General features: G+C 37.2%; 2 protein-coding genes across 2 annotated transcripts; one reads left to right on the top strand and one right to left on the bottom strand.

Moving 5' to 3' along the window:
• The first annotated feature begins 39 nt into the window (after positions 1-39).
• LOC108368572 (alpha-tocopherol transfer protein-like) lies at positions 40-2,066 on the top strand. The gene is made up of 3 exons (XM_017623446.1): positions 40-434; positions 501-873; positions 1,691-2,066. The coding sequence occupies exons 1-3, from the start codon at positions 121-123 to the stop codon at positions 1,946-1,948; spliced, it is 945 nt and encodes a 314-aa protein (XP_017478935.1). The 5' UTR covers positions 40-120; the 3' UTR covers positions 1,949-2,066.
• A 2,457-nt stretch (positions 2,067-4,523) lies between these two features.
• On the bottom strand, positions 4,524-11,121 carry LOC108368570 (aldehyde dehydrogenase, mitochondrial-like). The gene is made up of 4 exons (XM_017623443.1): positions 10,726-11,121; positions 6,290-6,438; positions 6,126-6,222; positions 4,524-6,070 (listed from the first exon to the last, which is right to left on the bottom strand). The coding sequence occupies exons 1-4, from the start codon at positions 10,861-10,863 to the stop codon at positions 4,877-4,879; spliced, it is 1,578 nt and encodes a 525-aa protein (XP_017478932.1). The 5' UTR covers positions 10,864-11,121; the 3' UTR covers positions 4,524-4,876.
• Positions 11,122-12,023: the final 902 nt, after the last annotated feature.

Genomic DNA, 12,023 nt, shown 5'->3' with positions numbered 1-12,023 from the left:
CAAAAAACAATTCACTTGTAATTTTTCTGTACTCGAGAAATAATCAAATGGACAGTAGATGTAGCGGCAGCAGCATTTAAAACTATTTTTGTCGTAATCGAAGACGTTAAAAAAACTAAAATGGCCACGCCCACACTAAATATAAGCCCACTAACACCGGCGCTACAGCATAAGGCGATTGCCGAATTGAATGAAGTGCCCGAGCGTCTGGCCGTGGACATCGCTGCGTTCAGAGAATGGTTGCTAAGGCAACCACATTTGAAGTGCCGCACGAGCGATCAATTTCTTGTAAGTTTCCTGCGTGACTGCAAATTTAGTCTGGAGAAGGCGAAACAAAAATTGGACCTATACTATACTTTGCGTACGGCGATGCCTGATTTGAATCAGCACAGCTTCGTGAATGATCAACGGCTGCGCGTCATTATACGTTTGGGGTAAGCGAAAATTTCATATCATTTACATACATACGTATATTGGTTTAAATCACATACGATCTCCAGCGTTACGCTTTACTTGCCGCTACCGCTAATGGAGGATGGCCCATGCTTAGTGTTAATGCGCCCTGGCAAATACGACCCCAACAAATTCAATATGACTGAAATATTGCGTGCAAGATTCATATTGCAAGATATCTTTTTGATAAGCAGTGATAATTTGATTGTTGGTGGTTTTATGCAAATCGGCGACTTTGAGGACTTCAGCATGGCGCACTTCTTTCAAATTAGTCCATCGCTTATGAAACGATTTAGCTTGTATGTCGAAGAGGGCATGCCGGTGAGCATTAAAGGTTCACATTTCTTCAATACTGGCGCGGTATTTGAGAAAATGTTTGCCGCTATTAAATTGGTGATGCCAGCGAAAATGGTCGAAAGGGTGAGTTGAGGAGGCGAATGAAGACATAATTCATAAAAGGAAGCTTAAAAAATTTGTGGGTTGGAGGAACTGGAGAAGTCTGCCTCTTTTGCCTAGCACTACTTGGCAATTACATAAATAACTCTAAATACACTTCGGGGATTCACAAGTGGTGTTGAGAGTCTTATGCTGGGATTGCAAAATTTTGATGTGGCGTTTTTTTATTGCATAAAATTTCCAATTAGGAAAACCTGGCCCGCCGGGCAGACGCTGCCCAGCTGTAAATTAAGATCTTATCATTATACTAGAACTTACTCGGTTTAAATATATATCTATTAAGTATACCAAATTTAAAAAATTTAAACTCGCTGCAAGACCATACAAATTCTTAAATTTCGACTATTTTTGCAATACATTTACTATCCTAAAAAAACACATGATTATCAAAGCGCGCCTCGTCCCATTTACGCCCCGGGCGTCTTTGCTTCTAAAGCCGGTCCAGTTTCCTCGCTTCATTTTCGCGTTTTTTTATAAAATAGAAAGCAATTATCTTTTCCTGCATATTTTTATTTAATAAAAAAAAAAACAAAACATAATAAACATGAAATAAGCTTAAGCGCAGTAGCCAAAACTTTTCAAAATGCCACTAACAGGGCAATTCTGGCAGTTAACTTTAGATGCGCATGTGGCCTGCAACTCCAGCAGGGCATCCAAGTTTAAATGAATGGAAAGAAAGAAAATATAAGTTTGATTGTTACAATGATTTTCCACGCTTTTCAGCATAAAACTAAAAATAATACTTATTTCAATATATTCAGTACTTACCACCATTTCACAGCTCCAAGTGCACACCACGTTTGAATCGCTTTGCGAAGCCGTACCCATAAAATATCTGCCAAAGGAATATGGTGGTGAGAATAGTAGCATCGAGGAGATTGTTGCTAGAACTGAGCAGTTAATTTTGGAATATCGTGAATATGTATTGGAAGAGAAGTATTATGGTGTTGATGAGAAGCTGCGAGTGGGCGGCGGTGCATCTAATACCGCAGCATTATTGCGTTTGGAAGGTACATTTCGAAAGCTGGATGTGGACTGAACAAATAGAAAATAAGAAATTCGAGTTAAGAATATGATATTTGTTTGTGCTAAGAAATTACTTAATTAATTTAATACTGTAAAAACTAATAAATGCAATAAATAAATATCAAAGTTAAGTATTTCTTCAGAATTTAAAATTTCGCAGAAATACATATAAATATGCTTTAAACTTGTACATTGAACCGTACCACCTTACAAGCAACCAAAAATAAAAGTTCACCGTATACGGTATACCTCAAGAGAATTACACCTACAATAGCTGAATTTTGGAGAGCTTCAATTTACTGAAATTAGCGTGGTAAATTATTGTGATAAAAACTGAGCTCTGGAGGCTAAGTACCAGAACGGGGTACTCGAAGTCAAGGAACTTTGGAACAAAAAAAAAATCTGTTCTCAAAACCAAAAAATATCGATATACATAATTTAAGATCCAACTATAAATGCTGCAGATAAGACGAAAAATGTCAAAAGGCGACCCCTAAGTTCAGCCAAAAATAAATTTTTCTTGCAAAAATGCTTTAGAATCAGGTGCATACGGCGAAAATTTTTTCTGCTACGGTCTGTTGCACAAACTAAATTATTATAAAGAATATTTTTACTTTTCACCAGAAAATGTGGTCGTTTGTACTCATGTACCCTCTATGAATTTTTGCTTCACGTACTTTTAATTAAAAAAAGTACTTACTATTCGGCAGATAACGATTTTATCTGATGTCAAATTTTTATTTATCAGCCTAAGCATTTGTTTGCATTTTACTTTTGATTTATATGATAATTAGGCTTTACAGTAAAGTGGTAAGTAGTACACATTTGCGAGCGTATTACATAATTATTACTGTCTCGCCAAGTGAATTTATGTTATACATAGATAAGTACTTTTAATAAAGCTGTAGATTAAAAATATTGTCGCTTTTATTATTCGTTGTCATTGTTGTTAAAAAATAGTACCCGCGTATTTATTATCTGCTGTTACTAGCGTATGATGATAAGTTCCATTTGATTTATCAATGGCTTATCTCAACCTTGGCGGCTGCCGTAGCCGAATAGTCACAGGTGCACCCAATTTCGATCCTCGATCCCCGCAATATCAAAAAAAAAGTTTTAAAGAATGTTTTCTAACAGCAGTCGCTACTACGCAGACTACATATGTCAAACAGTGTGTACATCTGCCTTGAAAAAACTTTTGTACTTGTCATATTTTTACACTGAGCGATACAAACCATGCTAATCATACTAGAGATGTGGAAAATTGGTAGGATCATGCCTTTTTTCAACCAGCACCTAACTCCAGCCTGGAACCCGAAAAATGCCCAGCATTATTACGACAGTATTGAACGCCATCGACACAGCTAGTCGATGATCTGATCGCAGTTGGTCTGTGAAAGTCATTCGAAACGATTAACCACACGACCGCTTGCCAACTCATCCAGGACTCATAGTTCGGACAAGATTGTAGATAACCAGCTAAAGTGGAACGCATCACCTCCACGACAAGTCACCGTGAAACCATCCCAATAACGCTTTGTTTAGAAATGATAAGCCCGCCTACAAGTGAGACGATTGGAGAACGGACATCGAGCAGTACGAAGACCATTCGCGAGACGCGAAAGAAAGCCAAGCCATGCTGCCATGACGAGCCTTGTACCCGTAAAGACAACGACGTGCTATGAGGTCGAACACCGCTCATTAATGTATGCAGGCGAAGCAGAACTACAGAGACCAGGAGTACCCTAGCGCTGCTTCGTACCGAATGGTTTTACAGGTTCCAGATAGGGCCTGTTCGACACACGTAATAAAAGCGACATTACTGATGAAAATTTGCAACATTGTTGCAACTACCCAACTGATTATGTGTTGCTAGAAATTCCCACCGAACGTGATACTTTAATAATTCGGGCAATACTGCGATTATGATTCCATATCGAACAAGCCCATAATGTCTCAGCTGAACTCAGAAATGGCAAACACCCATCCCACGACCGCAGGCAAACCGAGTCAGAGGATGAAAAGGGCACAACCTGGCAACACCCGTAGGGGATTGCGAGAGGACTGCCGTCAATGTGATGAAAATGAAATTAAAATACATCAATGATTTGCGTAAGAAATTTGTGTCTTAATTTTATTCTATACCAGGTTTCTTGGCAGCTATAACTAGAAAACGGTTACCCTTTAGCCAAAGTAAAGAAACAAATTAAGTTTTGATGAAAGCTATGACACATTTGTCCTATAGATTATATTTATTATAATTTATATAAATTATTATTCACCCTCATTGCGAGAGTTGTGTCGTATGCAAGTCGTTTTTCGAGTGTCGAATCGTATCGAAAATTTCACGTCATTGCCTAAAATTTCCACTCGACTAGTGTATTAAAACGGAAACACTTGGCAGCACTGTATAGTTTTCGAGAAATTTCGTTNCGACTAGTGTATTAAAACGGAAAAACTTGGCAGCACTGTATAGTTTTCGAGAAATTTCGTCGTTTACTTTCTTCAGAACGACAGTAAACAATGTCAATGTTGTCGAGTCGTACAATTTAGCCTAATTTACGACTTACGCAATGAGGCTGATTACCTTTGTTTTTGTTCGAGGTAAAAACCTAACTAAAAACTTTAAAGCCGCTTTCCGTTTTTTTGTGATCTTTAGGTATAACGTAGCGTTGCGATAGAACTTAAGATTTAAAAGAACTTTATTCCTCAAATGAGGTTTAGAAAGCGTGTTATGAATGTCGGGTATCATTAAATAAGGAACGCAATATTAATTTTATTTTATAATATATAGCAATACTAGCATACCAATTAATCTCACAATTTAAACCTATGTAAATATGTACATTTGAATGTAAAAAATTCACAAAAAAATCAGGACACACCCAGGTATATGTAGCAATCTGTTCGCAATTCACTCTCCTTTCACGTCTAATGCCTTTTACGAGTTCTTTTGCGAGATCTTGACAATCACACTCTTCACCTCGGTGTAGTTCTGCAACGCATATTCACCATTTTCCCGTCCATGACCGGACATCTTGTAGCCACCGAAAGGCGCTTGCGCGGCCAAAGCATTATATGTATTCACCCAGACTGTGCCAGCACGCAAACCCTGCACCACATAATTGGCCTTATCGATGTCGCGTGTGAAGACAGCCGCCGCCAAGCCGTAGTCGGAGTTGTTGGCACGCTCAATCACCTCATCCAAAGTCTTGAAGCGAATGAGCTGTTGCACAGGACCGAAAATCTCTTCTCTCGCGATTGTCATGTGATCGTGCACATCAGCGAATACAGTGGGTTCTACGAAATAGCCGGGCAGATGGTTGGGACGATTGCCGCCTGCTACTAGCTTGGCGCCTTGCTTTTTGCCCTCCTCAATCATGCCAAGTATACGTTCTTGCTGCACTTGATCAACCTGCGGCCCTTGTTCGACATGTAATTCAAAAGGGTTGCCAAGCGTACGCTTCTTGGCACGCTCAGCGCTGCGTTCAACGAATTCATCGTAGATTCTATCTTCTACAAAAGTACGCGAACCAGCGCAACAAGTCTGTCCCATGTTGAAAAAGAGCCCAAAGTGCGCAGACTCCACAGCGAAATCCATATCAGTATCGGCCAAAACAATGTTCGGGCTCTTGCCGCCCAATTCTAAAGTAACACGCTTTAAATTGCTGTGACCAGAGGCTTGCTGTATGAGTTTGCCCACTTCAGTGGAACCGGTAAATGCAACTTTATCGACATCGAGGTGATTGGCCAAAGCGGCGCCAGCATCGCCGAAGCCAGGCAGCACATTAACTACACCTTCTGGGAAGCCAGCTTCTTTTATCAACTCAGCAATGTAGAGTGCAGTTAAGCTAGTCTGTTCAGCGGGCTTTAGTACAATGGTATTGCCAGTGGCCAGCGCTGGTGCCAATTTCATGGACAACATGACAATCGGGAAGTTCCATGGAATGATTTGGGCGCACACACCAACAGGTTCGTGACGTGTGTAAGCAAAGAAATCGCCGTCCATGGGTATGGTCTTGCCATGATTCTTATCAGCCCAGCCGGCAAAATAGCGTAAATTCTTAATTGCGAGGGGCACATCTACATTGTAGGCGACCGCATAGGGTTTGCCGTTGTCCAACGTTTCCAAGCTCTGTAAAAATATAAAGTGTTAAAAATGTGATGTTTTTCAATGGAAATAAACTTACCGCCAAGTAGACGCGATCGCGTTCAATCAGATCAGCCAAACGATTCAAATAAACACCACGATCGGAGGCATCCATGCGGCGCCATGGTGAACCGGTTCTGCAGGAGTGGAACAAATATTATTATACATATTTTATTTCGAATGAATGCAATTGGTTCAACGAACTTGAAAGCATTGCGTGCGGCCTGCACAGCGATGTCTACATCTTCCTTGCCGGCGCACTGAATTTCAGCGACCTGTTTCTCTGTAGTTGGATTAATGGAAGGGAATGTTTTTCCACTTTTACTCTTGTGCCATTCGTTATTGATGAAAAGCTGTAAATAGAAATTGAGATAAAAGTAAAAAAAACAGCTCTGGGAGATAAGAGATTTGCTTTCTGAGAGAATCAAAGCCTGTGCATTTGGGTGCATCACTGTTCATACAACAAAAAAAAAATTGGAACCTTGTTTTCATCGGAATTATAAAATTATATTATTATATTTACTTTCGCCAAAAAATTATTTCGGAAAACATTTTAATCCTCATTAGTCCTTAGGATAAAATTTTACCCTGTTCAAATTTTAGTCTGAATCGCTCACTTGTCCTATCATCCAATTTGTTTACTTTATTTTTGCTGCTAAAAAATTCTAANGTTTAATGAGGCTATATACAACTTGTATAATAAAAACAACTTAAATTTGTTAAACATTCATAAAAAATCGCTAATATCTGCTATCATTAAATGGTAATAGGTCATATATAGACACCCGGCTAATAAAGAAATTCATTTAAACAAATTTTAATACATATATGAGATGATCGTAAACGAAAAATAATCAATAAAAAAAGGTACCGGTCCCCGACGTAATAGAAAAACTGCAGCCGGTCCGTCACACTCAAAAGTTTGACGAGCACTGCTCTAAGTAATATTCGAATATACATAATAGTAGAACACTGAAAGCTATAACTCATCTACAGCGCTGGCACGTCAATTAGCACTGTCTGTCTAATATTATCAAATATTACTTGTAGATGCAAAGGTTTCTTAGAGTCATAGCCAGGTTCACGAAAGCAATTTAAGTGATTTTTTTTTTTTTAATTTTATATGAAAACTGACAGAAGGGGAAGAAAGGCTTCAAAACTTATTAAAAACAAATTTTCGTAATTTCGTTCTACAAAGTCTACATAAGCTCGAGGGAAGTTAAAAATACTTCTGATAGTTAAGAAAATACAATATTTAAAAGGTCCTCAGAGCAATGTTGGTTCTTTCATTTCATTTTGGAATTATTTCACATAGAGTGCACAATATAATGGAGGTCTTATGGCAGAACTAACGTACGACGTAGTCTTGTCAAAGGATTGTAAGGCAGGGATACACAGCCCAAACATATTTATACTATAATAGAACTGCAGTTGTGGCAACTAAATTCAGGAGCTGGTACTAGCTGATTTTTTTCTTCTAATAACTGGTAAGCCTGGGCTCGAATCGTCACATACGATATCGCATTATTCGTCACAGTTTTCGGATTATGACATAAGTGAACGTACTCTTTATCCCATTCGGCTTATACGACTGACGTGGACGGATGCTACGATTCGAGCCCTGGTCTAAGCTATGCCACAAATACGGCGAAATTCGTGGTGGTTTTATGATATTTAAGCTACTCCACANTTTTTTTTTTTGCTATTGTTAGCAGTTGGTCCCGAGGATCATGAATGACCCTATTGTCACATAACAGAAAAACTTTCACTTTTCATTGAGATTTAGGAGGAAAACTCTCCGTGGAACCAATGCCGGCCACTTCGTTCAACAAACACAGAGCACTGGAGCCAGAACCTCACAACCAACAAATAAAAGTGGACGATGTTTTTTTTGTGAGTATGACAATAAGCAAAGTAATAATCCGCCAAATGTGACATGTGTCACAAATTTCTGTGCAAAGACCACCACAATAAACTTATAAATAAACCAATATCAATGAAACAGCTCCACACATTCATTTTTTTTATCAAAAAAAAAAAGGATTAAGTTTCGCAGGGTCAGAAATTACCATGGTTTAAGCTGAGGAGATTTTTGGAAAAACTGTTTTTAAACTATATGATTTTATTCACAAAAAACTAACACCCAAATTCATAAAAAATAATGAACACCTTAGGGAGGCGCCCTAATGTGCATACGTTCATATTTGCTAATCATAAATGCAGTTACTTTAATTTTGATGAAGTGATGAACTAAAAACTTAATAGCATCTGCAGCTGATAACAGATTCATTACCCTACGTACATATTCGAATATACATAGTAGTAGACAAAAGCTATAACTCATCTACAGCGCTGGCACGTCAATTAGCACTGTCTGCACTGAAAGCAATTTAAGTGATTTTTTTTATTTTTATTTCATATGAAAACTGACAGAAGAGGAAGAAAGGCTTCAAAACTTATTAAAAACAAATTTTCGTAATTTCGTTCTACAAAGTCTAAGTTCGGGGGAAGTTAAACGTACTTCTGATAGTTAAGAAAATACAATATTTAAAAATTCCTCAGAGCAATGTTGGTTCTTTCATCTCATTTTGAAATTATTTAGCATAGAGTGCCCAATAAAATGGAACTAACGTACGACGTAGTCTTGTCAAAGGATTGTAAGGCAGGGATACGCAGCCCAAACATATTTATACTATAAGCGAACTGCAGTTGTGGCAACTAAATTCAGGAGCTGGTACTAGCTGATTTTTTTCTTCTAATAACTGGTAAGCCTGGGCTCGAATCGTCACATACGATATCGCATTATTCGTCACAGTTTTCGGATTATGACATAAGTGAACGTACTCTTTATCCCATTCGGCTTATACGACTGACTCCTGTATTTTCACNCTATTGTCACATAACAGAAAAACTTTCACTTTTCATTGAGATTTAGGAGGAAAACTCTCCGTGGAACCAATGCCGGCCACTTCGTTCAACAAACACAGAGCACTGGAGCCAGAACCTCACAACCAACAAATAAAAGTGGACGATGTTTTTTTTGTGAGTATGACAATAAGCAAAGTAATAATCCGCCAAATGTGACATGTGTCACAAATTTCTGTGCAAAGACCACCACAATAAACTTATAAATAAACCAATATCAATGAAACAGCTCCACACATTCATTTTTTTTATCAAAAAAAAAAAGGATTAAGTTTCGCAGGGTCAGAAATTACCATGGTTTAAGCTGAGGAGATTTTTGGAAAAACTGTTTTTAAACTATATGATTTTATTCACAAAAAACTAACACCCAAATTCATAAAAAATAATGAACACCTTAGGGAGGCGCCCTAATGTGCATACGTTCATATTTGCTAATCATAAATGCAGTTACTTTAATTTTGATGAAGTGATGAACTAAAAACTTAATAGCATCTGCAGCTGATAACAGATTCATTACCCTACGTACATATTCGAATATACATAGTAGTAGACAAAAGCTATAACTCATCTACAGCGCTGGCACGTCAATTAGCACTGTCTGCACTGAAAGCAATTTAAGTGATTTTTTTTATTTTTATTTCATATGAAAACTGACAGAAGAGGAAGAAAGGCTTCAAAACTTATTAAAAACAAATTTTCGTAATTTCGTTCTACAAAGTCTAAGTTCGGGGGAAGTTAAACGTACTTCTGATAGTTAAGAAAATACAATATTTAAAAATTCCTCAGAGCAATGTTGGTTCTTTCATCTCATTTTGAAATTATTTAGCATAGAGTGCCCAATAAAATGGAACTAACGTACGACGTAGTCTTGTCAAAGGATTGTAAGGCAGGGATACGCAGCCCAAACATATTTATACTATAAGCGAACTGCAGTTGTGGCAACTAAATTCAGGAGCTGGTACTAGCTGATTTTTTTCTTCTAATAACTGGTAAGCCTGGGCTCGAATCGTCACATACGATATCGCATTATTCGTCACAGTTTTCGGATTATGACATAAGTGAACGTACTCTTTATCCCATTCGGCTTATACGACTGACGTGGACGGATGCTACGATTCGAGCCCTGGTCTAAGCTATGCCACAAATACGGCGAAATTCGTGGTGGTTTTATGATATTTAAGCTACTCCACACAAAGACGTGCTCATCAAAGCGCCACTCCTGTATTTTCAATCTGTGGCTATGAATAGACGCTTTCAATAATAATAAACACAAGCAGGCTATTTTGCGGAAGAGACGATTGAAGCGATTGTAAATCGATTAGTTTAAACATTTGCATGTACATAGGTATGTTCATATGTATTTGAAAAACTACTGGTAAACATATAGTGCCTTTGCTGCAAGAGTGTCATAATCCAACAAACCAAAAACCGAGAAAAAAGAATTTAAATTAAAGTTTAGATACGCTGCCATGGTAAAAATTAAGACAAATTTTCTTCTAATGGGCTGTTGTTATTCGATGGACCTATGACACTTTTACGCAACATAGAAGAAGAGGTGGCAGTCATTCTGCATACTTATTTAGGTCAAAAACGAAAAAAAGTTGTTTTCTGTTTGATTATGACACTCTTTCAGCAAAGGTACTATATGAATTTACATACATACTGCATGCACGTGTATTTAAAATAAGAGAAACAAACGCATTGTATGTACTCACCCCTGTGTAAAGGACATCAGGATTAACATGCGGTTCCGGCACTTGACTGGAATATTTCGCCACTCCACCATTCAGAGCGGCTGTTAGTGATTTGCTGGATGAAACCAGCGCCGCGTTACTTCGCAACAAGCGTAGCATCACTTTTAGTTACTTAGCACTATTTTGCACCAAAGTAAAATTAAAAATTAAGTAATATTTAACGCGAATGCTAAAAAATGCCGAAAAATTGATTCCTTCGAATGTCAGTGCGATTTATATTTTCGTATTAGTCTGCGCCGCAGCTGGTAAGCACACTAGACCTCTTTTTGCTGTCAGGCGTTGATGGCAACTGATGGTCGACAAGCAGATGCCCCACGTACATATATGTCACACATATCTATGTAAATATGTACATATTTAGTTTTTGTCTATCATTGCTTTTAAGTGCGTATGCTAATCTCAACTGTGCATTTAAAGTTTTTGCTGAAAGTGTAAGTGTGATTTTATCATTTTACAGCGTCATTCATAAAATAGGAAACAGATTTAGAAGTTGTTTGCTTAAATTAGCCGAAGCAATTCACATATCATAAAACAGTTACTGAGTATTGTATATATATATTTTTAACTTACACTGGCGAGAACTGAGTGCATGGTAATATGTTTCAAATTAAGTGTCTTTGTATTTTAATATTTTGCCGGCTCGAGGTTTTTTTTTATATTTTTTTATAAAAATATGTTTCATGTTTTAACCAAACCCATATAAACAACTTAAAAAAATTTAACAAATTTTCATACAAATTTTGAGCTTTTTCTTCTGAATTGAAAAAAAATAGGAATGCAGTTACATGTCTCACGAAATTTTTATAAAAAAGCGGCTAAAAAAATACGTTAATTTTTAATATTTTTTTTTTGCCGACGCTTTTTGCAATTTTTTCAAATACAGTTTTGATCCTCATAGCCAGTTTCACGAAAGCGATTTAAGCGAAAAATTATTATTTTTTATTTGAATTCAATCAAAAAAATAATTTTTCATTTAAATTGCTTTTTGGTATCTTATCTCTTGCTGTTATTTATAGTAAAATTATTAAATTATTATTCTAAGAATATACGATATACGCGCTCTTTGAAAACGTATCACAAATAAAATAGTAATAAAGAAAATGCGATTTTGGTTATTTTCAGGACGTAGCTAGGACGATTTTAAAACTTTTTATAAACTTCTTTCTCTAGCATAGTGACATACCCGCGCCGTTTCTGAGATTAATGGTATGATTATGTATAGCAACGAAACCTCAATTGGATTGCAGATAGGCAACGCC

Source organism: Rhagoletis zephyria, unplaced genomic scaffold (assembly GCF_001687245.7).
Source record: "Rhagoletis zephyria isolate East Lansing unplaced genomic scaffold, Rhagoletis_zephyria_1.1 Rzeph_scaffold_03195, whole genome shotgun sequence".
NCBI lineage: Eukaryota > Metazoa > Arthropoda > Insecta > Diptera > Tephritidae > Rhagoletis > Rhagoletis zephyria.
The sequence above is the reverse complement of the archived record's forward strand: the minus strand, read 5'-3'. Positions and strand labels throughout refer to the sequence as shown.

What these genes read in the sequence shown, in the direction of transcription:
- LOC108368572 (XM_017623446.1), top strand. Translation starts at nt 121, where the DNA reads ATGGCCACGCCCACACTAAATATAAGCCCACTAACACCGGCGCTACAG. An exon ending in CGCGTCATTATACGTTTGGG is followed by an intron (nt 435 to 500) that starts GTAAGCGAAAAT and finishes TACGATCTCCAG; the next exon opens with CGTTACGCTTTACTTGCCGC. An exon ending in CAGCGAAAATGGTCGAAAGG is followed by an intron (nt 874 to 1,690) that starts GTGAGTTGAGGA and finishes ACCATTTCACAG; the next exon opens with CTCCAAGTGCACACCACGTT.
- LOC108368570 (XM_017623443.1), bottom strand. Translation starts at nt 10,863, where the DNA reads ATGCTACGCTTGTTGCGAAGTAACGCGGCGCTGGTTTCATCCAGCAAA. An exon ending in GCCGCACGCAATGCTTTCAA is followed by an intron (nt 6,223 to 6,289) that starts GTTCGTTGAACC and finishes CCACTCCTGCAG; the next exon opens with AACCGGTTCACCATGGCGCC. An exon ending in GCGATCGCGTCTACTTGGCG is followed by an intron (nt 6,071 to 6,125) that starts GTAAGTTTATTT and finishes ATATTTTTACAG; the next exon opens with AGCTTGGAAACGTTGGACAA.